Below are 27,959 nucleotides of genomic sequence, written 5' to 3'. Positions count from 1 at the left end.
TCAATCACACTGTAACACTATAAAGCACTGCACCGCAGCCTATATGTAACCTTCCATGCATTTCCCATTTGCATGCTACAAGACTTACATCTTAAGGTAATGTGCTTTGAATAAGCTCATCCCGGCTGGAATAGCTTTGGGATTGCACAAGCAAATAATGGGCGCATACAGCAGGACACCAAGCCACGACGACCACAGTCGTTAAAAATTGATCTCTCAGAACATGGGACGCTTCAGATGGGAGCTCTCCATGTGATTCGGTGAGTGCCTTTATCAGTGGCAGCTGCAGTTCCCCTCACAGACACACTCACACACTCACACTGCCTCTCTGAGCAAGAGAAACAAGGACGTCCTTCTTTTGCCTGGAAACTAGAGATGTTAGGAACGAGCAGTTAAAGCCTCGCTCTATCATTACTGCTCAACTTTCATTTCTGAGGAGTTATTCAGCTTCTCGAAACATTTGAATTCGCTCGTTCAGGTAATTACGACCTTTATGTGAGTGTGTGTGTGTGTGTGTGAATGTGTTACGCGAGCGTTGGGCTTTTGCTCAATGTGGGATGGAGCGGGAGCTGTCCACCAGCAATGGTGCTGAAATCAGCTTCAATGAACGAGGAAGTGGTTTTGGTTCGAACGGGAGTAAATACTAAAACGGGCTATTTGAACGGCGTACGAAGATATTAGGAGCACAGTAGGCTAACGTACGAGATTCATCAGCCGACGAGTCGGTGCATTCGGACTATAAGCGTGTGGGTTTCAATTCGGATGGACGAGGGAAAGTTTACACACAGATTAAGGGAACGGGGCCATGCGTTGGATCATAATTTTCTTTAAATTTGCATTCCAGGATTTACAGTCTTAAACTCTACCAATTAGAAAAGATCCTCACAACACGGCTTTTCCTCAAATGTTATTTGATATTCATTCCCCGCGAGAAGAACAAACGCTCCCTGCAGATTTATTTCAAATGTACACGATGTTTGCTTGTCCCGGAGCTTGTCATTAACGCGATTCTTCTTAGTGAAGGTTAAGTTACATACAGGCACCGATAAGCCATTAATGGTAGCCCGTGGTAATTTTACAACTCTGCACTTTGTGTGAACTGTATGCGTGGTATATTGACCTTTACTGTCCTTCATGTCGCATCTTATGAATTGATCGACTGGATAGTTTTGTGCATGCCATGCAGACTTTGCTATTACAGCCTTTTGTAATGTTTTGCATAAAAAAAATGCATTCATGTATAACACCAAAAACAACTGGGTTAATTTAATGAGAAAATCGCTATATTGTATTATTATTTTGAGGTAGACTAATATATATTAGCTTTTTTATACTAGTGAATATCTCTTTTTATGTTTTTTTTTTTTTTTTGCAATTAAGTAATTGTGTAATTGTTTCACATTGTAGATCTGGCGACAAGGAACTACTTGAAAAGCTTAACCTGAATGTAATATTTGGTTGAAGAAGGCAGGAATAAAAAGCCATCATCATGAATTTTGTTATGAAGCAAGCGTTGGGAGGTAAGTTTCAGATTGCCCCGTTTCTCCAAACATCACACTCATACACACAAACACACACAGAGAGAAAGAGAGAGAAGACTAGGAGAAGATTAGTTTTACCAAAACGATACACTCATGTGCAGTATGCTTGCATAGCAGTGCCAATTATGTTTAATCGTCTTATTAATTACCTTTCTTTTGCTTTTTATATTCATTAACACATATAGAAAGAGAACCAAGTGTTGCTTTTTTCCTTTATACCTTATCTCAGTCATATCTTATTTTATAATTCAAACAATGTACTTTATAATAATCTTGTGATGGGTTAGAAAGCAGTTGATCTGTTTGGCAGGTCATATCATCCCAGATAGAGGACGTGACTCTTTGCGCATTTCAGAATCTGCCGCAGCACCCGCACACTGCCTGTTGTTTTCTTGATAAAGGGGTTTGTTTTCTAGCTGGAGGCCAATTTAGATGTTTTGCTCTATTTACTGTAGTTTTTCATTGTTATTATTTCCATTTTAATTACTCTTGCAAGACATATTTTATATCCAGACCCACTAGAATCACTAACTATTGACAATTTGCTCTGCCGAGCCTAATCAAAAAGATAATAATTCCATAAATATTGGCATTAAATGTCCAAACAGAACTGCATCTAAATCTCCTTTGCATTCTCAATGAGGATTTTATCCGTGCGGACTTCCGCTCGTCAAAGCACTTAGAGATTGACAGTCCAGTCCCGAGGGATGTCAGGAGATGTGAGGATTCTGATGGTTTATTAGCATGGATGTGCTATAAAAAGGTGGCGTACGACCTGTTTCATTAACCAGCTGCAGGCTGCTTTGCCCACGAGGGTCCTGCCCCAGTCCACTTGCTCCGTCGATACAGAAAATGAGAGAAATCCACTGAGCTGTACGGAAAGGGATTTCACCCTTGAGAAGAAAGAATGGTCCCCGACTTCTTGTTTACTCCCAAGTTTCGTCTCTCATCCTCTCCCGTCCTTTTCTACGAGTAGCAGTGCGTGTCTAAGATAAATTGATCCTGGCTTCAGATGTTTTTGGATTATTATGTTTTAAAGATTTGAAGTCGCCTATAACTAGATTTGGATTTCCTTCAGGAATTACCATTACTTGCGAAGCAGCAAGAGAATAAGTTTTAGGTAAGCTTAGTTTCAGGCTTCGGTTCTGCGCAAATGATGATGACACTCATGGTGCATCTTGTTTTCAGTTGGCACAGAAGAATCAGATATACATTGCTTGTGCACATTTATTCTCATTTACAAGTTAATATTTTGGGGTCTGCTAGAATACATTTACCTGTTTTCCAATTTGAAACACTCATTATTTTTCTCTGACGCATTGACGCACCACCTCTTTTCACCATCTGCAGGAAATGCTCTGTTTTAGTTCCTGTCTCTTTAAAGCCCACCTTTCTGAAACACCCAGTCTGCTCTGATTGGTCAGTTGGCCCAGTCTGGTTTCCGCTCTCAAGACTTTATGAGCAGCTGTAAATGTCATTATGTCTGTGGTAATCATGGCTTTTATATTTGCTTCTCTCTCTCTTTTTTTGTCTTCACAATGAAAAAAGTATCTGCTCAACATTATAAATCACTTTCCCAACTGTTCTTTAACCCTTAAATGCACAAATGTTTCCCCAATCATTATTACAAATTCGGGTCTTTAGCGACCCGGATTTATAGCTTACACGGATGGTTCTCTAACTGTTGCAAAAGTATTAAACTCCCCTGATATTTGAATAACAATTACAAAATAATCAAATAAAGCATATTTTATTACCTTTTGTAACTTGGAAGGGTTCAATTTGAGCAGATGATTGTAACCATCATCACTGTCATCACCAGAGCTCAAATTTGCGATCTCAACCATATTCTCAAGTCATTGGAGATTAAATTATTTTTCCCCAGAAACAATTATACTTGCACTATTACATACCTTGGGTTGCTTGCAAACACTTTTTACACTTTATATATGAAGAGTTCAGATGCAAAAGCCTCTAAATGCCATTTGAAATTTTCTTCTTTAATGACGATTTTTATCAAACTTGTATATTTAAGTTCAGTAATTTCACTTAAATAACAATTAATAGGTAATTATCATTGCCATTTAAGTGAAATTACTGAACTTAAATATACAAGTTTGATAAAAATCGTCATTAAAGAAGAAAATTTCAAATGGCATTTAGAGGCTTTTGCATCTGAACTCTTCATATATATATATATATATTCTAAAAAATATATAATATCTAATATATATAATACATATATAATATATATTTTTCTTATTATTATAATGTTATAATAAATATATTGAGGATACTAAGAAGGTTGATGTCTAACTTTAAAGGGGACCTATTATATCCCTTTTCACAAGTATAATTTGTAATGCAATGAAATATATGTAACATTTGTATTTTGTATTTCTCAAGATTTTCCAATATGGCGCCACCCAAACCCCCCATAAACAGCCTCAAAACTGTTCTTTAGAAAGTCTATGGGTGACGTCTCAGATGCTTATTTTTTACAGTCTATGGTCACGCAGCAAAAATGTCAGTAGCAGTGTTCAGTTACGGTTTAGAAGTTTAGAAACTGAATGTTTCTGAGTGGTTGGTGGATAAATGTATGTAGTTGTTGTGCAGTTAAGTAGTGGACTTGCATGTTACGTCATGTTAATATAAAAATCTTATAAAAACTATTGTACAAATCCAGTGTTGATCTGACCCTAGTTTGTGAAGCAGTCGGCATAAAATGATTTGCACAAATATATAAAACTGACTTTCTTCAGCACATTTCCTTCATAAATGAAAATCAACGGTGTTCTCAGTGGCTCAGATGCCTGGAGACTCTTATGTCCATTGGTACATACAATAACAGAACATTTGTAGATCATCAGAACATTTGGTTTTTTTTTTTGTTTGTTTTTTTTGGAGCAGACGTTGTATATCTCCAGCTGCTACAGCAAGAAAACACAAATGGCAAACTGCTGCGGCTCACTCAGTGCAGGATCTAATAGAGCAGATCGCCACCAGTCATGGGCGGAGCTTCCGAAATCTACAGCTGCTCATTTGGAGACTGTTTATGATTCATGGGGATTATTAAAAAAAAGAAGTGGGTGGTTTACACACACTGTGGACACACATTTATAACGCCTTATGAAAGTGATTTTTGCATATTAGGCCCCCTTTAAAAAATGTATGAAAAGGAGGGTAGTGAATGACATCCCAGGGGCAATAAAGACCCAAGGTATGTGTTTAAAGGGATACTCCATTTTTTTTTTGGAAATAGGCTCATTTTACAACTCCCCCAGAGTTAAACAGTTTTTACCATTTTCGAATCCATTCAGCCGATTTTCTGATATTTAGAAGAATATCAATAACCAGACAGTTTCTGGTCTCATTGACTTCCATAGTAGGAAAAAAATATACTATGGAAGTCAATGAGACCAGAAACTGTCTGGTTACTGATATTCTTCTAAAAATCAGAAAATCGACTGAATGGATACGAAAACGGTAAAACTCGACTGTTTAACTCTGGAGGAGTTGTAAAATGAGCCTATTTCCAAAAAAAAAGTGGAGTATCCCTTTAAGGGGTAAGGGTTTGCTAGGCAGCCAGTGGGAAAATGTGCAACGTGGTAATATTGCTACATTAAATCACAAAAATAATGGCAGGACTACAAAGTTGTGTGTGTATATATATATATATATATATATATATATATATATATATATATATATATTTGTTTGTTTATTATTATTATTTTTTTTTTACATAGACAGCTATGCTAAAGGAAAGGCAAAATAAAAAAAGCATTTAAATATATGCAAGGAAGACGAGGACAATCCCAATTTACCATGCAAATCAATGCAGGAAAGAAAAAACAATGACTTGCAGGGTCTTGGAATACCAAATAAATAGAAGTGGCTGTATGTATTTGCTCTAAAGCTTTTATTGCATCCTTAGGATGCATACATAAATTCATCTACAAATGCATTACTATATTGGCCCAGTGTAAAACTGCTGCATGTGGGTTTAATGTGTGCTTATAGTCTCCACTGTTGATTGATCCTGTAAATCACGGAACAGGATATCTCCATTTGCTAGCAGCCGTTTTGGCAGGCCCCCCACACACGATTCTGACCGACATTAGATAATAAAGCTCAGGCTGAAGTGAAATAATGGGCCTGTCTGGCTCAGTAAAAGATTTAGAGGCAGCAGGTCAGCATGTGGCGAGAGAGTTCGGTACTAAAGCTCACGGATGTAAGACTAATCACGGTTATGTGAGAGAAATCTCTTGGGCATCCCTGCAGCATCAACCAGAATGCAACCGGAGTGGGAGTCTACCCTTATCCACACACTCGCTCTCACACTTACTCATCTCACTTTCCCGCTAAATTTCACACACATTTGCTCTGTCTTCTTTTCTTTCAGCTTTCAGATCGGTTGCTCAGTATAGCGCTCACATGCACATACACCTTTGCAGTGTTCCCTTCCACTTTCAACCCTGATATTCTTGACCACTTCCTCCCTTTCTCGCTCTCTTTGCAACTCTCCGGCTGCGTAGAGTTGGCCAGCGTTGTTAATAAGCTCGACATGCCTGGCTGTGCTTTAATTTTTAAAGTTCATTTCCAGGTTTAAATTAAGACAATCACAGATTTCAATGTGCTCTCATGCCTCACTATATATATAATTTTCCTGATTAAATGGGATGCTCTCATTTGTGTTAAATTAACACCTGTTGTCGTTAATATGCAGGAGCTGCTCGCCTGAATCCAATTTTAACAACTGCCTACGCTGAGGCGTTCAGACCTGAATCAGATCACCTTCACACACTAGTGCCAGTGCTCTCGCACCTCCTGGCGGGCCGCTCAGACAAAAGGGTCACACATTAACATAGGTCGTGAAAATGCTTAATCTAATCAAATGTCCCTAATCAGAAGCACAAAGCAACTTCAAGTCAACTGAAATGAACTAAATTGAGTTCTATTGAATTGATGGCTGTGCAAAACTGTGCTGTAATTCCACATCACGGCTGTCACAGGGGTTAATTCGATTTACATTAATGACAGAACAAATTAATCACGTGAAAACAAGCTATTACTTATGTCATGTTTTCCCATTTAAAAAAAAAAGTCCTGTGTTGGCAGGGCATTTCAAAAGCCTCATGCCTTATAGCTAATAAATTAGCATTACGGTTGCAAGTGGTGTTGAGGGAGTGACTTCATTTACTTAGGCTGTGTCTGAAATCTACCACTACTCACTATATAGTGGACTATATGGTGAGCTCGCCATTTTGTAGTGCTGTCCGAATGCATAGTGATGATTATTGTACCCTATATAGTTCACTCAATGTATCCCAGAATGCATTTTGAAAAGTAGTGTACAAGCAATGGTCACTATCCCAATCCCTACATACCATCATGCACTGCGCTGAACGTAAAAATGGCGGACGGGCGACAGCAATGACGCAATCGACGGCGCCGAGAGACGATCGAGTAGTGTCCGAAAGTGGTGTTTCTATTATGCTGGTGAGCTCACTATATAGTGCTCTACGCCCTACCCCCTACATAGGGGGTAGGGGGTAGTGGTTTGAGTGGAGATTTTGGACACAGCCTTATTCATTCTGTTCAGAGCATTTTATTGGACACAAATGAGTCAAAATCTCATAAAAGCTAAAAGCTAACAGTCATGAGCTAAAAGCCAAACCTTCAAATGACCACAGTAACCATGTGCATCAATGACAATGAAGATTGTCTCTCTATATTGCTGTAGGCTAGGGGAAAACAAACCCTGTGACGTCAGGATGTTCAGCTCGGTTCAGCACCAGAGCTGACGCCCATTGATTTATGTGCTGACCTATAAACGGCTGATCACTTACGCTCCGCCGGCATGATTTTTAACCATGTAATGAGAAGGACGGTAAATGCAATGTGCTGAAATCAATACACCAGCTGAGATCGGGCCAAGGGAGGAGGTTAGACGCTGGATCCGACAGAATCAGACAAACATTAAATTGATTATAAGGCTTTTAGGAGCTCATGGAGCCGGACTCATGGACTAACCTGACAGTCATCAAGTTTATAATTGTAATGTGAGCCTCTAAGGTGAGCGAAGGGAGGGAAATCAGGGGCGATACAATCTAGAAGGACCAATGAACTATATTTATGAAACGTCCTGATTGATGCTTTGCCCAATTTTGCAGTGTTGTAGTACTCGAGACTCGGACTCGGTCTCGAGACCATATTTTAATGGTCTTGGTCTTGTCATGGACTCGTGTGCATTTGGACTCGGAATTGACTCGTACTCGAACATTTTTTTTTTAGGACTCGGAATTATTCCCGAGTCCACTCGAGTTCAATTAAAAATATTTTTCATGATTATTAATGTATGTTAATAAAATATTTCTTTAAATTGATTGACACACCCAGTGATTGGTGATTTTCTAGTGCGCATGCGCATGACAAATTGTAATAAAATTACTTTTAACACCACCTACTATGTGGCCTTTTTACCCTAAACTGATCATATTTTTTAAACTCTAAGTAAATTCAGTATATATATATATAAAAAAAAAAGATTTCTCTAAGTAAATAAAAGTAAATTAGGTAATCAACCCTCACTGGTCTCGGTCTCGACTCGGACTCGACCGTCTCTGGTCTCGGACTCTACTCGGACTCGACTCTCTATGGACTCGGTCTTGACTCGGACTCGACTCTCTCTGGTCTCGGTGTCAAATCGGACTCGAGGGAGGTGGTCTCGACTACAACCTTGCAATTTTGTTATATATTGTAATTTTGCCTTCAAAGTAGTTAGTCCTTCAAACTGAGTTCGGCAGAAAACCTGAGATGAGAAATGTTAGCATTTACTGAATTGTTTATTATTACTTAAATGTGCCCTAGAATGTGAAATTGAATTTATTTTGGCATACCTGTAGTTAAACAGAGATGTATAAAGTACTAGAAACCCGGACTTGAGTAAAAGTACAAGTGCTCTATCAAAAAAGTGACTTGAGTAGAAGTTAAAGTGCTCGTAAAGCACCACACTTAAGTAGAAGTACTAAAGTATTCAGCATTTTTTGTACTTAAGTATTGCAAGTAGTTTATATTTAAATTCACTACTTAAGTACTAAAAGTAAAAGTACAAGTACTGTGTCATGTAATTATAAAAGAAAGCAGTCAAAAGTTTGAACTAGCAATCAAATAAGGCGCTTTGGCGGGATCCAAATTTGCTTTGTCGGCCGCCAAAAAATGGCATTGCAGGACAACCCCTGCATTAGTTGTCAATGTGTGCGTCAATCAATACCATTACCCTATAAAACTGGCGTGTGATTTAACCAGCATGAAAGCCAACTTGCAACGAATGATTCGTAACATTTTTATAATTGTAACGAGTAACTAGCAGAACATTAAAAAAAAATATCGAAGTAAAAGTATTAAATTCATCGAAAATATCTACTGAAGTAAAAGAAAAAAAAAACAATACTGTAGTAGAGTACAGATACAGCATTTTAGTACTTAAGTACAGTACTTAAGTAGTTCTACTTCGTTACTATACATCTCTGTAGTTAAATAACAAGAGTTCAGTACATGGACATGACATACAGTGAGTCTCAAAAACACCATTGTTTTCTCCTTCTTATTTAAATCTCGGTTTTGAAAAACACCCCTGAAAAATAGACAAATCTCCACATCGACTGTCGGGATCGTTAATATGTACGACTCCAAACATTTGCATATGCCAGCCCATGTTCAATGACAGGCGGAACTGCACAGCCGAAGCATGGCCGTTGATCAGTGTTCGGATGTACACATGAACACAAAAGTATTTTTTAGTTCCTTCATCCGAGCCTCGTTTTATTTTCTCTGGAAATTTCCAAACATTTCACCGACGACTGTTTTCTCAACTTGGGCCAAGAGCTGGCCTCGGATCAAGCTACCAAGCAACACTTTCTGATGTGTAATTGTTGTTCAGACAGGTAATCTTTCTCTCAAAATCGTTCAATACTGTTTATGCATCAGTAAGTCAAGCCACACATTTGGAAAAAATGCTGGGTTGTTTTAACCCAATTTTGGGTCAAATATGGACAAACCCAGCCATTGGGTTACATTTTTAAATTACATTTTTAACCCAATGTTTGAGTTTGTCCATATTTGACCCAAAATTGGGTTAAAAAAACCCAGCATTTTTGACTAAAATATCAACTTCACATCGTTTCTTTTAGTAGGATGAAAAAAAAAACGTATTTATGCAAGCATGTCAGCCAATCACAGCAGAGGCCGTTTACACTCAGCAGACACGCCCCTTCAAACAGAGCGTTCAAATCAGAGGCTAAAATCAGGCTACGAAAAATGCCTTTTATTTCTACATTATGACTATTTTTGATCTAAAAAAAAAAACATACTAACATTATAAGGGAAATCCAGGAAACATTATAAAATAATTTTTAAAAAACATTCTAGGGCACCTTTAATATTCACATGATATTTACCTAATATTTCATTCGGATTTTTAAAATCATGAAAGTTGTAATGTGTAATATTTGCTCATACAGAATAAAAGTGTCTTGATACGTTAAATTATAAAGCTGCCTTTATATTTTAGAACCCCCTCTCACAGTAAAACTATACACACATGCACTGACTGTAATGATTCACACACTTTCACACCTGTTATAATGGCTCTCCGGGACAGGATGCAATATGTTCTCCTGTCCCTCCTGTAGATGTAGCAAAAGAAATTGTATTGCTGTGAATCGTGCCTGACCTTAGGGCACCTTTGAGTAGAACAGAGCGCTCTCTGTTTCGTTCTCTCTTTCACTATCTCAATTCATTTCTCTTTTGGGTCAGCAGATGACCACATGGTAGGACATATGGGCAGGTTCTCCTGCTGTAGGTTTCTGGCTCTGAGCTGCAGGGACTACATGTGTGCAATGGCCCTTTCAGTTCCACACTGAGAAAACACCTGCCATCATGCCACACACCCACAATGCACCAATGCATGCATCAAAATGACATTGTGATCTGCTCATCTCCAAATTATGCCATGTGGATGGATCAACACATCAATTCACAATCGATATCCTTTGATAGCCAAGCCATATGCAGTGTCACATTTGCACACGCTCATACTTTATAAGCACACATAGACACACAGCACAGATGGGCTCTGTCCCCAGAATGACTGTCGGTTCGATATCGGGTCAAGCTGAAGCCATTCATGTGTATTATAAATAGATGCGTCATGACTTTGGACCGGTCCATGGACCTGCCATGTGGCTTCAAATCGTCCTTGCCAGTTCGACATGGCAAAGCGCACTTTACTAGAGAAAAAACTGGAATTGAAGTGATCTTCATTAGCAAACAGTTTTTTGTTGTTGTTGCAAGTTTCTCTAAAACCAAATTACTTATTTTATTTCTGCAAAATATGAATTCTCCTAAAATAATATGAAAGATGGACTCCCAAACTACCCATCCCTGATTTCTGCCATGCCATAGAAGAACCAGTTCCCCAAATAATGTTTAGTGAGGTTACAGTATATTTTTTCTTAGTGTGAAGAACATTTTTCTAAAGAACCAATATAAAGAGCATTTTATGCAATGGAAAAGTTCTATGTTAAAGATTCTTAAAGGGATTGTGATGATTTATGATTTACTCACACTAAAGCCACCCTAGGTGTATATTACATTCTTTTTTTCAGATAAATACAATCAGAGTTATATATATATATAAATGCCCTGGCTCTTTCAAGCTTTATAATGACACTGAATGGTTTTTTTTTGTTTTGTTTTTGGAAGTCCATCAAAGCGCATCCATCCATGATAAAAGGGTTAATAAAGGCCTTCTGAAGTGAAGCATCCTATGTCATACATCGTCAAGTGCACTTTCATTTTATTAGAATTTTTCTTTCGAAATGCTTTCAGACTTTCCAACCCAAAAAAAGTCATTACATTGATTCCATGTCAGCCTAATGATGATCCTGCTGAAAAGACCAAGATTAGTCAGCTTAGACTGGTTTAATAGCTTAGACTGGTGCCAGTTACACCAGTTAATCCTGCCATGTGTCGTGGGTGGGCAGCATCTCATGTTGCACTAGGTCTTCTTAATGAGTTTTTAATTATTCTTATTTTATACTTGTTTTGCAGAAAAATATAAAAAAAAACTTAAAACAAAATACATTAAATTAACTTTTTTAACTTGTTTATCTTAAAATAAAATAAAAATACGATCTATCTATCTATCTATCTATCTATCTATCTATCTATCTATCTATCTATCTATCTATCTATCTATCTATCTATCTATCTATCTATCTATCTATCTATCTATCTATCTTTCTATCTGATTAGAAATGTCTCTTTAGTCAGTAAGCCTCATTACCATCACCAATTATTGACGTCATCCTTCTCCTCCAACGCATTCTCACCCCAAGGCGTCACCTTTGACCATGCTTCAATATTTGACGTTTTAGGCGCCCTTTAGCGTCACTTACATGACGCGATCCTACAGCGTCATCTAACTGACGCTAAAGGAAAGCGTCAGTTAGAGGACGCGGTTAGGTTTAGGTGTGGGGTGGGGGTAGGGTACACGCGATCCTAGGGCGTCATCTAACTGACGCTAAAGGGCGCCTAAAGCGTCAGATATTGAAGCATGTCCAAATTAGTCAGTTAGGTGACGCCTTGGGGGTGAGAATGGGCTGTCTCCTCGCCCTAACATTTGTCATGGCAACTTTACAGCTTCGTTGAACATTTCCTATCTCAACTTACAAACTGATATTTGATAATCAGAACTAAATTACTTTTATTTAATGACAATTTTACAAGAACCTGTGCAAAAAAAAAGAGCTAATTCTTTTTTCCCCAATGCACTCACAGTCATTACTGCCTCGCCTGACATTAAAAAGTTAAAATAAGGGAAAAAATGATTTAGTACCAACTGATCGGGCTCGACGTTGTCCAAATGGCCCTATTAAAACCTGTTTGACATTTCATTTCTTTGATTCATTACAGGCAACTCTCAAAGCTCTCTCCTCAACTGTTACTTTCCTGGTACAGTCGGCCTAATATTAATCCAGTGTCATGATACCATTGCGAGGTTAATCTCAGCCATAAAACAGCCCCGACCCAGGGAACAATTATCATGCGCAGTCTCCCAGAGCTCCTCTGTGTAGATTATTATATGTCTGCCTGCATGACAAAAACTTTCAAATGTCCTTGTTTAAGATTTTTTTTTTTGAAGACGTCTGACCTAATTTAGGAATATTCGTGCATAGAAATAGATCCAGACCTAATAAACTTGTGGATGTCTCTTGAGAATTGAACAGGCTCTAAATAAAATCTCCAACTAATGAGTGAAAGTTAACTCCTTGCACCCTTAATGTTCTCATTGCGATGCAAATTATGTAAAGGAACCTCGGCAAGCAGAAAATAGGTTGCTGACGTCGGCCGTTAGATAACCTTGACGTGTCACGCTCTAGCGGTTGGGTCTCCGAGCTGCTATCCGGTATCCCTGCGAGAGAACTCCATCGCTCGCTGGCACAGGGCAGAGGTCTTTTGGCCGATACGCCACTTGCCCTTGACCACTGTCCAAAATGGCGGTCACGGCCCAGCAAGAATCTTTGGCAAACTTTCTATCCCTTGCAGAGTTAATCCTACAGCAGGCCTGGAAAGGTTGTGAGCCGATCCCTTTTTGTGACTGCGGTCACAGATGCTACTTTCTGCCGACTTTTTCTCTAGCGCTCATCAGTATGACCCACAGGCTGGCATGGAGGTCTATTAAGCAGTCTGGTGCTTTTGTGATGAACTACTAGACCATTTGTCAGTGTGTGTGTGTGTGTTCGAGACAGAGTGTACGTGTGAACGTCAGTGGACGTTTGGACTGCTGGCAATAACACCACGTTATGTGATCACACTCTTTAATGGGATGTCTATTTCAGCCTCATTACCATAGAGATGAAGTCAGTCCTTTTATTAACAATACAGAAACATGCTATCAGAGTGAATGTCTATTAATGTGAATTCTTCGGTTGAGTCTTTTGTATTTGATCTCTTTGGAAATTCAATCTGATCTAATTGCTTTGGGTTCTCTTTGGGTGATATGTTCAAGCGAATACGTCAGCAATAATGTGGTAACATGACCTGTCATACTTTTACCAATAGTATTTATATATGTCAGCTCAGATTCAAAGGAGCCAACCCCTGCTGGTTAATCTTGTAACTACACTATTCTATGGGCAAAAAGCATCTTGCAACACAAAAAATCCTATAAACATAAAAGTATCACTTCTACTTAAAACAGTTTTTCATAAAATCGGTATTTATATCAGTATACATAACCGATTATATTTAGATATTGTTATTAAAAATATAGAAATTAATTATTTTATTAAGCATGGATGTGTTAAATTGATCAAAAGTGACAGGAAAACATGTATAATGTTACAAAAGATGTATATTTCATATAAATGCTTTTCTTTTGAACTTTATATTCATTTAATAATCCGGAAAAAAATAATGAAATAACGGTAAAAATAATAAGAAATGTTCCCTAAGCACTAAATCAACATATTAGATCAGATTTCTGAAAGATCATGTGACACTGAAGACTGGAATAATGATGTTGAAAATTCCCCTTTGCAAAAATTACATTTGAAAACATATTTATGTATTTACGTATTTTTAATTGTACTAATATTACAAAGTATATATTTTTTACTTTGTTTTTGATATATAAATAGTAAATGCAGCCTTGTGAGCATAAAGGTGCGTTCACACCGGACGCAAATGATTTCAATGTTAAGTCAATGAAAAGACGCGTTACGCTCGTAAAAAATTCCTGTGGCGCGAATGAGGCGTAGAGCGTGGCGCGGTAGACGCGAATGTCGCCGTTCGGCGAATGGCGCGAATTGAGCGTCTGACGCGGTAAGCGCACACACGAATGATTTAGTTAGTGATATTTGTGCATTCACGCGTTTGACGCGAATTTGCGCCTGCCGCCCGAGTTGCAAAATCTGAACTTTGGCATCAAATTCGTGCGGCGTTAACCAATCAGGAGCGTGATGCTTTGGGTTCTCTTTGGGTGATATGTTCAAGCGAATAAATCAGCAATAATGTGGTAACATGACCTGTCATGTGAGTACTTTTACCTATAGTATTTATATATGTCAGCTCAGATTCAAGGAGCCCATGTTAAACAGGTTTGCATGCTTCAACCCCTGCTGGTTAATGTTGTAACTACACCATTCTATGGGATAAAAACGCAAATTTGACGCGCTATTTGCGTCTGGTGTGAACGCACAGTTAGACATCATTCAAAAACCTTTTAAAAATATAATCAACCCCAACCCTTTGAACAAAATGTGCAGACTGACAGGTCTTGATATCTTATTTTTTGAAAGTCATCCCACAATGTGTCTATACGAACCCTTAAAGGTGAAGTATTTGATTTCTGTGCCACAGTCCTAAACCTAAATAATAAAATAAGTTTTGTTTTTAGACAGGTTTCCCAAAAAAAACCCAATTGCCTGAGCCATAGTTTTTAAAAGTGCCACAGAGCTACACACTTCAACGTGAACGGTTTACTTATAGTTGTCACTAGACATCAATCTAATGCACTTTAGCATCAGCATAATTACACACTTCACCTTTACAGGCGAATAGAGTATACCATAATGTCACCAGCAGCAAATATCACTCCATATGTTAAAGGCAGAAAACCATGATATCTTCAGTAGTTTCAGACAGAACTGGATCCCAGCATTACCCCAGCTTCCACTGGTGCACACAGCAGGCTACGTCATTCACCATCTGTCTCGGGGAAACTCCTTCCCCCTCTTATGAAAGTTGTAATACATATTTTTTGCGCCTTAAGTGACTAAAAGGAGTTGGCTGAACTGAACAAAGGCGAGTGTCTACAGTACGTTTTGATCATTGCTAGCTATTTTTGGCTTCACGTTTGCTGGCAGCTGGAGTCCAAACCACTTCAAAAAACACTCCCTAAAATACTAATGCTGTAGTAATACATTTCTATTTATGTTTACACTGTGTAACGGAGGCTAGCTAGTAGTTGCTGTGCAAGTAAACCTCACTCCTCTGATCTCAATAAGCGCTCTAGCGACAAATGCTAGAGGCTTCTTTAGCCTCCTTGTGAGAGCGCCTGACTCTAATGCCGGGGATCGAGGGTCGAATAGGACGCAGGTGGAAGGGTTACAACAGCAAATCCTCAAAAAAGTCTAACTCACTTTTTACTAGATTTTAAGGTTATTTTAATATAGGCTATCTGAAATTAAGTGTACGGGCCAGTTTTTGCTGTTTCAAATGTGAGATGCGGGTTATAATAGAAAAAACACAAGGTCTAGAGATGTGTTTTTAAAGGAGTAGTTCACTTTAAAAAAAAGCTTTTGCTGATAATTTACTCACCCCCATGTCATCTGAGATGTCCATGTCTTTCATTCTTCTGTCGAAAAGAAATTAAGGTTTTTGATGAAAACATTCCAGGATTTTCTCCATATAATGGACTTCAATGGGAACCAAACAGTTCAAAGTCCAGATGAGAGTTTCAAAGGGCTTTAAACGACACCAGATTATGAATAAGGGTCTTGTCTAGGACCCTTCGAGTCATGACTCGAAAAAAGATTTGTTCATTTTGATGAACGAGTTCGAACAGGAGAGTCACGAACACTCATAACAGAACAGAGCAAGACGAGCATTTGAGCTTATAAAACTTAAACCTTTTTATTTATTTTTTTAAATGAGTGATCGTTTTGCTCGATAAGACCCTTATTCATCATCTGGAATCGTTTAAAGCCCTTTGAACAGTTTGGACTCTCATTTGGACCTTGAACCGTTTGGTTCCCAATGAAGTCCATTATATGGAGAAAATGCTGGAATGTTTTCATCAAAAACCTTAATTTCCTTTCGACTGAAGAAAGAACGACATGGACATCTTGGATGACATGGGGGTGAGTAAATTATCAGCAAAAGTTTTTTGAAAAGTGAACTACTCCTTTAAAAGTGGAACTTCTTGCAGTATCATGCTATCTTTAGCGTATGTTTACATTGAAAAACAATGAAAAAGTGTAGTGAAATGGAATGGAAAAACTTTTTTTTTCTTGTGTTATGCTTCAATATAACAAAATTACCAAAGTTAATTTAAAAAGTTATTTTATCTCATTCAATGATGTTTAGATATTTTTATTGGAAAAGGCAAACACCTTGGAAAAAGTAAAGCATAAAGAAGTGCTCAGCATCTATTCAGCACTTCCTCACCTGGCCCCACACACCCACTAAAATCTATTCCTGGAGAGAGAGAAAGCGGCCTTGCTTTTAACAAACGGTGTATATGAAATTGTGCAGCATGTGCAGTCACTGTGGTCTTCGTGACACTGGTGGAGAGTTATGGCCTACGCTGACACCATTTCAAAATCATTCATCACAGTAAGCTTTGCGCTGTGAGCAACCACAGGAATATAAAAAAGGAAGTCCATGGCCTCCAAACGTGGTTGTGTTTACAATGATAACACGGCTGCAAAAGGTTGCATCCTTACAAAGCATGTGCTTTTAATATACTCTTTCAAAGGCCAAACAGTTATTCCGCCTTTGAAAGAGTAATAAAAAAAATCAATACAGAATTATGTGATCTTTAAAATTACTTTAAATACTTTGATAGAAAACAGTTTTTGTGTGATGGAGGTTTTTTTTTCCTCCATTTGAGTTGAAGGTCTCAGAACTAATCTTGTGTTTGGAGCGGTACCCACATGGTGAAGGTAGGCGTCAGAGAATAAGTCAGTAGTGGGCGTCTGGAGAGTCCTCTGCTGACCCACCAACACTTTACAGAGTCCCTGCAGAGCCCCGTCAGAAAGCACCACCTCCATCCAAACAAACACATTTAGCTAGCACTCAATGCCAGGGAGAGCAATAGCTGCCAAACACACTTCTTTACTTGCAGTTGACTTTTGCTTAATGCCTGTCTTCTGAAATCTACAGTGATTTATAGCCTCTTTATTCATATGTTATATTTTTATTATTTTATCGTAGAGTCCACCCACGATTTTTATAAAACATCACTATTTACTGTATGCACACACACACAAGCTGTTTTCCTCATGGGAACAAACAAATGATGTACCCACAAGGACAAGGATTTTGAATAATTGTGAGGACATTTTGTCCCCATAAAAAATAAATCTGGAAAGGTAATTGTAAAGATATACAGGTTTGAGCTGAATTATAAGCATTGTGCCCTTAAACAAGCTTGTGCCTGTAATAAGTGTACTGTATGTTCCTCTGGATAAAGCTACAGCAAAATGACAAATTACTCACCAAGATAGGAAAACACATAAATCGCCAGTTGTGGCTGCAGCTGGTGTTTTGACGATTCGCTCAAATTCATTGGCTTGCCAATTCAATGTGTTTCACTAACAAGAATAATGAATCTGAACACACCAGCCTTATTAGATCTGTTTACCTCATGCCACAACAACACTTATAGGTACAGAGTATTAAAGGGATAGTTTGCCAAGAAATCAAAACTCTCTTTCTTCTGTGAGAGACACAAATAAAAGAAGATATTCTCAAATATTTTATCCATAAAATGAAATTCAAATGGGTTCAAATGTTGTTTGGACCTCAAAGTTATCTTATCTCTCTAAATAGATTTTAGAACAGGTGAGTTTTAGGAAATAATTGACATAATTTTAGGTGAACTGTCACTTTAAGCGTACTGTCGTCCTGGGAAATGATGGGACTTAAAGGGATATATACATATTTTTTAAAAATTTTTGGTATGTTTTAGCTTACCTCAAAGGGCATCCAAGATGTAAGTGTCTTTGTTTCCGCAGTAGTTTAAATTATTATATTTTTAGGTCAATTCGTTCTTGTCTGTCAGTCATAATGGAGGTCTATGGTCACCACCTCAAAGAGCATGCACAGAGAAGTCCAAATTAAACATGATTTAATGACTCGTACATGTAAGTACACATTGATGGCCTAAGACACGAAATGAGCGGTTTGTGTGAGAAAACGAACAGTCTTTATATCGTTTTTACCTCTTATAACCACAACTGTGATCAGTCTGTGCAAGCGCCAGAAAGCACCAGAAGTGACCTCTCGCGTGTGTACGTTAATCTTTGTTTACTCAGAGATTTCAGAAGTGTTACCCTTCACTGTGAAGATCTAAACATATTTAGATAGACAGGAAATTGCAATGGAAGACAATTTCGATATATCAACAGACAACGTCGAATTTTTTTCGCAGTCACACAAGAGATCACTTCTGGCGTTTTCCGGCGCTTGCGCAGACCTAAGCGCCCATGCCTTTAGATCACTTGGACGTGGCTGTGGTTACAAGAGGTAAAAACTATATAATACTGTTCGTTTTCTCACACAAACCGCTCGTTTCGTGTCTTAGGCCATCAATGTGTACTTACATTTATGTTTAATTTGGACTTCTCTGTGTATGCTCTTTGAGGTGGTGACCATAGACCTCCATTATATGACTGACAGACAAGAACGGTTTGACCTAAAAATATCAAAATTGAAACTACTGCGGAAACAAAGAAACAAAGCTAAAACATACCAAAAATTAATTTCAAAATGAACTATCCCTTTAAGAGTCAGTGAATCATTACTGTTTTCTCTGATTCACTAAAAATTAATCGGACTTCTCAGTGCTTTTTAAGGGTGAGAGAATGAACATTTCAGCCTACTTTTATTTTGTCACGCTATCATTTGTATTAAGTATCTTGTTACTGGAAAATCTACGCTGGAATGCCATTAAAAATGTCGTTAAGTTTGTAGCATTGCACCATCATTGATAAAAGTAATAATTCATAAAAACTGGGGTTTCATTTTGGGGTGAACTATCCCTTTAAATTGATCCATCTGAGAAAGAAATCGATATTCCAAAAAAATTCTAAGATGCAAAAGCTTGAATCACTTTAAAGCAATTATTTTCTGACAAGCTGAGATTTCCCAATTGATCCTAGATGCCTCTAAAATACCAGACAGGCCTGCATTCAGGAAAATAAGAAAGGCAGGTTCAGAGGGCAAATGAAACCGAGAGAATCAATCTTGTTCCTTCCACGACCATATGAGTCCCTAAATATTTTTAAAAACTAAACAATATCTCCTTCGAGAGGGTCAAACCAGCAAACGCAGCACAGATCGACTTGATTTCAAAACTCAACTCTGTGTTTTGGAGACAACAGGGTGGTTTGTGTCTTTATAAATGCTGAGCTCATCTGGATGGCTGGCAGACAGGTGGACTTCTGGGACTGACATCAAAGTGTGGCATTGTCCTTGAAACAACAGCTGTAGTGATATCTGTCTCGTCCATACACTCCAATGCATAAACACTTTTGACTACATGCCAAATCCACTGGACAAAACTGACCAGTCCTGTGAAACAAAGATAACATGGAATCTGAAAGGTAGAGGTGACATTCAACATCTAATTTGAAGCTGGAAATTAACAAAAAGTTTTAAGAAATGCTTAAGATTATTTGATGCACCGTGGTTTGTGTTGCATTAGATTATCATATGAGCATGACAGGAGGAGGAACAGGTGGATGGATGGAGACAGAGAAAGACATAGACAGATAGCGTGACTCCCATAAAATAATAATGGGAGCAAAATCAATTGCAATCAAGCAATCCTGCAGGTGAACGATTCCAGAGTCATGCATGGCTACACACAGAAAGGTCAGAGACGTGAATGGAATTGCACCGCAATATTCCAGCACACTTCAACAATGAACGGCATTTACGTTGAAGGCACGTCTCGGAAAGTGCACGACGGAGTCCTCTATGAAAGCAAACATCAGCAGAGGCCCGAGCACCAGGGCCATTTGCTGTTATTGCAAGTCACAGCAGACAGTGGACGAGCAAAGCTAATGTAAGAATGTAATTAGAAACCCATTTGTGGCTAATGCACAGACACAGCTGTGTGTAAGAGCTGAAAATGGAGGCCGACACAGAGACCATCCACTGCATAATAACAGACTGGCTGTTACTTTACATTAACAGGTCAAAGGTAACTGGGTTCGCTTTTTCTCTGACCGTCTAGCCCGAAAATAATGCAACTCTTGCTAATGGTGGGTAAATTGAGAAAATTCATAAATTTAAATATCTATCTATCTATCTATCTATCTATCTATCTATCTATCTATCTATCTATCTATCTATCTATCTATCTATCTATCTATCTATCTATCTATCTATCTATCTATCTATCTATCTGTCTGTCTGTCTGTCTGTCTGTCTGTCTGTCTATCTATCTATCTATCTATCCCTCTCTCTTTCTGTCTGTCTGTCTGTCTGTCTGTCTGTCTGTCTATCTATCTATCTATCTATCCCTCTCTCTTTCTGTCTGTCTGTCTATCTCTCTGTCTGTCTATCTATCTATCTATCTATCTATCTATCTATTTATCTATCTATATATCTATCTATCTATCTATCTATCTATCTATCTATCTATCTGTCTGTCTGTCTGTCTGTCTGTCTGTCTGTCTGTCTGTCTGTCTGTCTGTCTGTCTGTCTGTCTGTCTGTCTGTCCGTCCGTCCGTCCGTCCGTCCGTCCGTCCGTCCGTCCGTCCGTCCGTCCGTCCGTCCGTCCGTCCGTCCGTCCGTCCGTCCGTCCGTCCGTCCGTCCGTCCGTCCGTCCGTCCGTCCGTCCGTCCGTCCGTCCGTCCGTCCGTCCGTCCGTCCGTCTGTCTATCTATCTATCTATCTATCTATCTATCTATCTATCCATCTTTCTATCTATCTATCTATCTATCTATCTATCTATCTATCTATCTGTCTGTCTGTCTGTCTGTCTGTCTGTCTGTCTATCTATCTATCTATCTATCCCTCTCTCTTTCTGTCTGTCTGTCTGTCTGTCTATCTCTCTCTCTGTCTGTCTGTCTGTCTGTCTGTCTGTCTGTCTGTCTGTCTGTCTGTCTGTCTGTCTATCTATCTATCTATCTATCTATCTGTCTGTCTGTCTGTCTGTCTGTCTGTCTGTCTGTCTGTCTGTCTGTCTGTCTGTCTGTCTGTCTGTCTGTCTGTCTGTCTGTCTGTCTGTCTATCTATCTATCTGTCTGTCTGTCTGTCTGTCTGTCTGTCTGTCTGTCTGTCTGTCTGTCTATCTATCTATCTATCTATCTTATCCCTCTCTCTTTCTGTCTGTCTGTCTGTCTATCTATCTATCTATCTATCTCTCTGTCTGTCTGTCTGTCTATCTATCTATCTATCTATCTATCTATCTATCTATCTATCTATCTATCTATCTATCTATCTATCTATCTATCTATCTATCTATCTATCTATCTATCTATCTATCTATCTATCCCTCTCTCTTTCTGTCTGTCTGTCTGTCTATCTATCTATCTATCTATCTCTCTGTCTGTCTGTCTGTCTGTCTGTCTGTCTGTCTATCTATCTATCTATCTATCTATCTATCTATCTATCTATCTATCTATCTATCTATCTATCTATCTATCTATCTATCTATCTATCCGCCTGTCTGTCTAAAATAATATATTCCTACTACTTCACATAACCTAGATAACAATTTAATGGAAGATTAAATATAACACTACTTTCTGGAGATCCTGTGAAAGAAGAATCACTTGTTTTCCTCTGCAAGCTGTCAACATGTTTACTTAGCATTCATAGTGATTTATGTCACTAGTACACCTCTACCAGGGATGATTCATTTATTATTGTTTTTTTTAATTAGCTCATTTTGAGCATCAAGAAAAATCACCAAGTTGAATTATCATATCAGAATCCACAATCAACGAGAAGAGGAGGTGGTTCTGGAAGTGCATTCGTAAAAGCAAACATTATAGTAGAGAGGCTGTCCCACCACAGGGCATGATGTCACCATGGGCCATGTTGGATTCATGCCGAGCTTTGTTAATGAGAGGGAAACCAAAATGATATGCTATAGGCTTCAGGGGTGAGACAGGGACAATAGTGGTACATGCTTGAAGCGGTTACAGTAATTACCAATGATTCCGATTAGGGAAGAGGGATGCTGGAATGCAATCAGGGTGAAGCTGATTAATTAGAATCTGCTCATTACATGATAAGATCTTAAAATAGATTATTTAACCAGGAATGTGGGTGTAAACCCCAAAATCAAAGCTACATGTTTGGAGTTCCCAGAGTGCTAGAGTCTCTCATTTACAACTTCCCACATTTAAACTCTTCTACACACTGCAGAAAAATTACTTAATGAGTTAATTAGTATATTTGACTGGTTTTCCAGGACATCCTTTACTTGATAAGCATCACCGCGTAAGATATTAACACTTGGCTGTGCCTTCACTATAAAGTATACTGGCAGATTTTTGCTCTTGTACAAAATCTGCATGTACAGTAAGACAAAATGCACTTACCCATCATGCATTGTAACTGGGTGACCCTGAGCGCTGGACAGGTTTGGGTCCAAATGCTCACAAAAACTGGAATGGGTTTGAGAGTGTGTTCTTAGTTTGTAAAGAATGGATACCATTGTTGGACTGTATAGCACCAGGTGCAGCATTGGGTTGCCAAATAGTTTATACATTATTGCATCTTCTCACATTGCATGCAACAATGTGACAAGCTCTTTAACAAGCCTCTACTTTCATTTCTGGAAAAAAAAAATCACAATAGCCTATTTTGTTGGAAATATGATGATATCAAAACTGTACCAGTGAAATTCTTAAAAAAAAAAAAAAAAATCTTTTTCTCAGTCGCTTTGGTGCATTTCTTGGATCACAACTGTATTTCTCAATACTTGTGTGAGTGTGTGTGTTTGTATATAGTCTTGTCTTTTTTTATTACCACAATGGGTTTTTACTGTAATTTGTCGACAGAACAACAGTAAAAGTGTAGTTGTGAATCTTGTCTCTTGCAATCAGTATAGCGTAATGTGTTTAAATGTAAATATGCCATACAGATAAAGTGCAGTCTTGTGCATTTTCAATCATTGTCATCAAAATCATAGCCATAGTTTACATCTGAAAAAAATAACAGATATGGAGACTAAGAATTTGACTATCTTGTTTGTGAACAATGAGTTTTCATTGTAATGGCACTGATATTCACTGATATAAATACTCACTTTGAGACATGAACAAAAGATTTTTAGCAAGTTACAGGCTTTTGTTGGTAATCCATTGAGTGGAGCTGTTTGTATGAATTGTTTTGACAAATGTACTTTCTGGATTGCAAATATTACGGCTGATTCAAGAAATGTACCAAAGCGACTGGTAAAAACTGTATGTAGTTTTGTTTTATTAAGCCAATAATCTTACAGGAAAATAACACAAATTTACTCACTGAGAAAAGGATATTTTATTTAGTTATTTACAATATAAAAACACAGATTAGGTGTCCAAAATCTTCCAAATCGTGAACAAAAAAACTAAAAAATGTCACTGTACATTTCAGCTGAGCCATTGAAACTAAGCACAGCACATGAAAGTTTCTGGGACTACAAATTGCATGAATAATTAATGAGGCAACCATTGAGGCATTCATGATTGGATGTCTTTTGCTAAACAACTTTAGCATTTTATCACTGCATTGATTCTGTATTCCCTTGGCAAAGCAATTTGGTGACATAAAAAACACAAAGCGTATAAGCCCTTAAGGTTTCCAGAACTTTCTTGACACGTCTATTCGGACAAATAACAGATGCACGATAGTTTTATCGCCGGTTGTCCTACTGGTGCTCTGGCTGTTGTGGGCTTTTGTTTGCTTTGATTTGAGGCTACTTTTCATTGTACTGTTCGGCCTCAGGCTTTTACCACAAGTGTGCGTACAACCCAAATGGTTCTGGCACCAGATAAATCAACGTTCATGTTCATTCTTGCTTTCTTTAGCATCTTGCACAGAAAAACACAAAACCAGCCCAGTTGCTAGTCTCCCCTAAAGGATAAAAAGGTTAATCTTCCAAGTGAGCAGGTCCTGTCAGATGCATTACAGTAATGACAAATGTAATAGATCCAGACAATGGTAGTGTGAACACTGACTGCATCTCTACAATGACTGTGTTTGAGTCTTTGAGCAACGGCCAGAGGGTCAACACACTCACCGTATGGCTCATTGAGTGTTGAGTCAGATAGCTTTCCGGGCCTACCGTGTGATGTACAGTAAATGCAGTGTGTGTAAGGCTTCCATCACTTAATGAGCCTGCAAGGCTGAATGAAAAGTGAATATCTCTGGTTAAACAAGTCACAAGAGGTTCATCTATTCCACAGTGTGTGTGATCTTTTTTAAAGCATTCAATATCTTAAAGTGTTTTGTATTAGTAGGAAACCTGTAGTATTTTCGAATTACCATGTTTTCCACCTTCACATCCCCCTGAGACGAGAGGTTTATGTATGGTGGGAAACAATACAAAAATACTGAGTAAGAAAATATATATTTTTTTAATGTAGAGCCATCGCTAAGCCCCGCCTTAAAACATAACTGACCAATCGTACAATAGAGAACCACTTGCTCTTTTCTAATGCAAGTCTATGGAAATTCTGTGTCTTTTTATTATTTTAAATTATATTTTACAGACATGAAAAAAAATTATGTTGCTGCACTTTTATAATAATATATGATAATGTAAAATATTTTCCCAAATAGTTAAGATTGTATTTTGTGATAATTTTACTGTATAATTTGTTTAAAGAAAAATGTTTTGCATTGCCTCCATTCATTTTAGAATTTTATACTTTTATATTATACTTAAGAATAATAAATTGTTATCTCTTTATGAACATATTTTGGTATCACTTTATTTTTATGGTCCCTTTTGAACATTATGTTGACTATAAGTAACTTTGTCCACTTATTTGAACCCTAACATAATGAGAGTTACTGTAAAAAAAAAAAATATATTGATGGTTTAACTTAAAAAAGTAAGTAACCTGGTTGCCTTAAATTTTAACTGTTGATGGAAAGGATTCTGAAGTGACATTCTGTAAAACTTGTCTAAGCTAGCGATAGTATAACCAAGGAGGATGGAGCTTAGCGAAACATCAGTTGCCAGATGTGAAAATGTTTTGACAAAACATCAAGACATCTTTTTAAGGACATCACCAATAACATTGGCTAACTAAAGAATGAAGTCTACAGTAAAGTTTTTGACATGTTAAAAAACCCAACACTGCTCTTTAAACCCTGACAACCTTGAGAACAAAGTTAAAGTCTGAAAACAAAAGGGGAGAGCTGTTAAAATAAGACCTCCCTCTTGTGCCTTTTGGGTATTCCTGTACCATTGCTGCGGTCCTTGTCTAAAACGCTCTGTGTGAAAGATGAGCCAAACGAGGCAATAGCAAACGGAAGCTTGGAAACCTGGGAGAAGTAAGCACCCTGGCTCTGCGAGATACAGCTATTGATATTTCTGGGCATGCTGGGAGAAGGTGGTCACGGTGAATGAGTCAGCATATATCAAAACCTTCAACATGCTTGGCTCTCATTCACATTGGGGAATTCTTGATATTTAGAACACCAACGCCTCAGAGTCTTGGCCAACGGTTATAGAATCTTCACTTTCAACTCGCTTACGGAATGAGACATTTGAAATAACTCTGAATAGCTGTAAGGTCACCAACTGTCCTTGAAACATTTGAACATTTTGTACAACTTGCAGCACATCTCGACACATAGATAACTGAGATGACACTAGTGCGGATAGATGGCTTATATTATATTGCATTCCATCATTTCTAATTGACTACTATTTTGAAGCAACTTGTTGTGTCTGATGTCCACTAGGTTTTGAATATAAGGTTGAATTTTTGAGATTAAAGTGAGGTAACAAACAGGACGCATAAATACGTATGCATATTCAAATGTGACTAAGTTCAAATAAAATAAATTGAACTACTTTGATGTTTATGTCATTCCAACGCATTCTCATCCTTCAACGTCATATAGAACGCTAGTGACAAAACGGCGCTATACTACGCACATGGCACCCGTTATCGTTAATATAACACGTGCTGTGAGGGCTAAGTTTAGGTGTGGGGTAGGGTGTACGTGTCATATTCACGCTAAAGGATTTATAACGTCTTGGGTTCGCGTGTTATATTAACGATAAAGGGAGCCGTGTGCGTAGTATAGCGCCGTTTTTGCATATAGCGTTCTATATGACGTTAAAGGATGAGAACGGGCTGGTCATTCACAGGTCTTAAAGTAGTTCACTTTTTTTAAAAAAAAAACTTTTGCTGATAATTTACTCACCCCCATGTCATCCAACATATCCATGCCATTTTTTCTTCAGTTGAAAAGAAATTAAGGATTTTGATTAAAACATTCCAGGATTTTCTCCTTATAATGGACTTCAATGGGAACCAAACGGTTCAAGGTCCAAATGAGAGTTTCAGTGCAGCTTCAAAGGGCTTTAAACGGCACCAGACGATGAATAAGGGTCTTATCTAGGACCCTTCGAGTCATGACTCGAAAAAAGATTTGTTCATTTTGATGAACGAGTTTGAACAGGAGAGTCACGAACGCTCATCACAGAACAGAGCAAGGCAAGCATTTATAAAACGTAAACTTTTTTATTTATTTTTTAAATGGCCGATCGTTTCGCTTGATAAGACCCTTATTCATCATCTGGCGTCGTTTAAAGCCCTTTGAAGCTGCACTGAAACTCTCATTTGGATCTTGAACCATTTGGTTCCCATTGAAGTCCATTATATGGAGAAAATCCTGGAATGTTTTCATCAAAAACCTTAATTTCTTTTCGACTGAAGAAAAAATGGCATGGATATGTTGGATGACACGGGGGTGAGTAAATTATCAGCAAAAGTTTTTTTGAAAAGTGAACTACTCCGTTAATTAAAAAAAAAACATCATGAAAATAATAATCAATACATTAAAGAAACAAGCTCATCAACTGATGATCATGCATTTCATGTTGGTCTTCGAGACAAAATATACACCTATAACTCTAGACACCATTTGTGCATTTGGCAGAGACACTTTATCCAAAGGGAATTACAATGCATTAAAGGTACATGTACATTTAATCAGGGGAATCGAACTCATGACCTTGCTACTGTACTGCTAGACTAATGTTATAAAAAAAACATAAAAGCTATTAAATATAAATATAAGTTTGGTAAAAAAAAATAAAAATAAGCTGATGGACAAACAAAGCCACGCAATTCACCTGTAAAACTGGTGATACTTTATGTTTCTTTCTGGTTAAGAAGCCAAGTGGTGACCAGCTATCCTGTTCAATTCAGCCGGGCAAACAGCACAGCTTCACCTTAACGGTGTCAGCCAGATAAAGTGAGTCTAATCCTCTGAATCGACAAATGACGTGACCTGCATGGACTGCAATTGTCCTTGAACTTGGCTTATTGGCTCAATGCATGCTTCAATGTCTCGCCGAATGGCGTTTATTAAGGCTGCCGGGAGAAAAGGATGAAAGAGGAAGGAAAATACCAAGCCGCTGAACCAACACTGTGC

General features: G+C 38.0%; 1 protein-coding gene across 4 annotated transcripts in view; it reads left to right on the top strand.

Moving 5' to 3' along the window:
- Positions 1 to 241: 241 nt before the first annotated feature.
- cplx1 (complexin 1) overlaps positions 242 to 27,959 on the top strand; it is a 54,726-nt gene continuing 27,008 nt past the window's right edge. The window contains exons 1-2 of one of the 4 annotated variants that reach the window (XM_039649287.2): positions 242 to 260; positions 1,408 to 1,520. In XM_039649287.2, the coding sequence (XP_039505221.1) occupies positions 1,490 to 1,520 (31 nt within the window). In that variant the 5' untranslated portion in view covers positions 242 to 260; positions 1,408 to 1,489. Of the gene's footprint in view, positions 261 to 286; positions 479 to 579; positions 699 to 727; positions 747 to 1,407; positions 1,521 to 27,959 lie in introns of those variants that run through there. The other 3 variants (XM_039649288.2, XM_039649286.2, XM_039649285.2) reach the window with 3 other exon arrangements.

This window comes from Pimephales promelas, chromosome 9 (assembly GCF_988280905.1).
Source record: "Pimephales promelas chromosome 9, fPimPro1.hap1.1, whole genome shotgun sequence".
In the NCBI taxonomy this organism is placed as follows: domain Eukaryota; kingdom Metazoa; phylum Chordata; class Actinopteri; order Cypriniformes; family Leuciscidae; genus Pimephales; species Pimephales promelas.
This window is presented reverse-complemented; position numbering and strand designations above follow the sequence as displayed.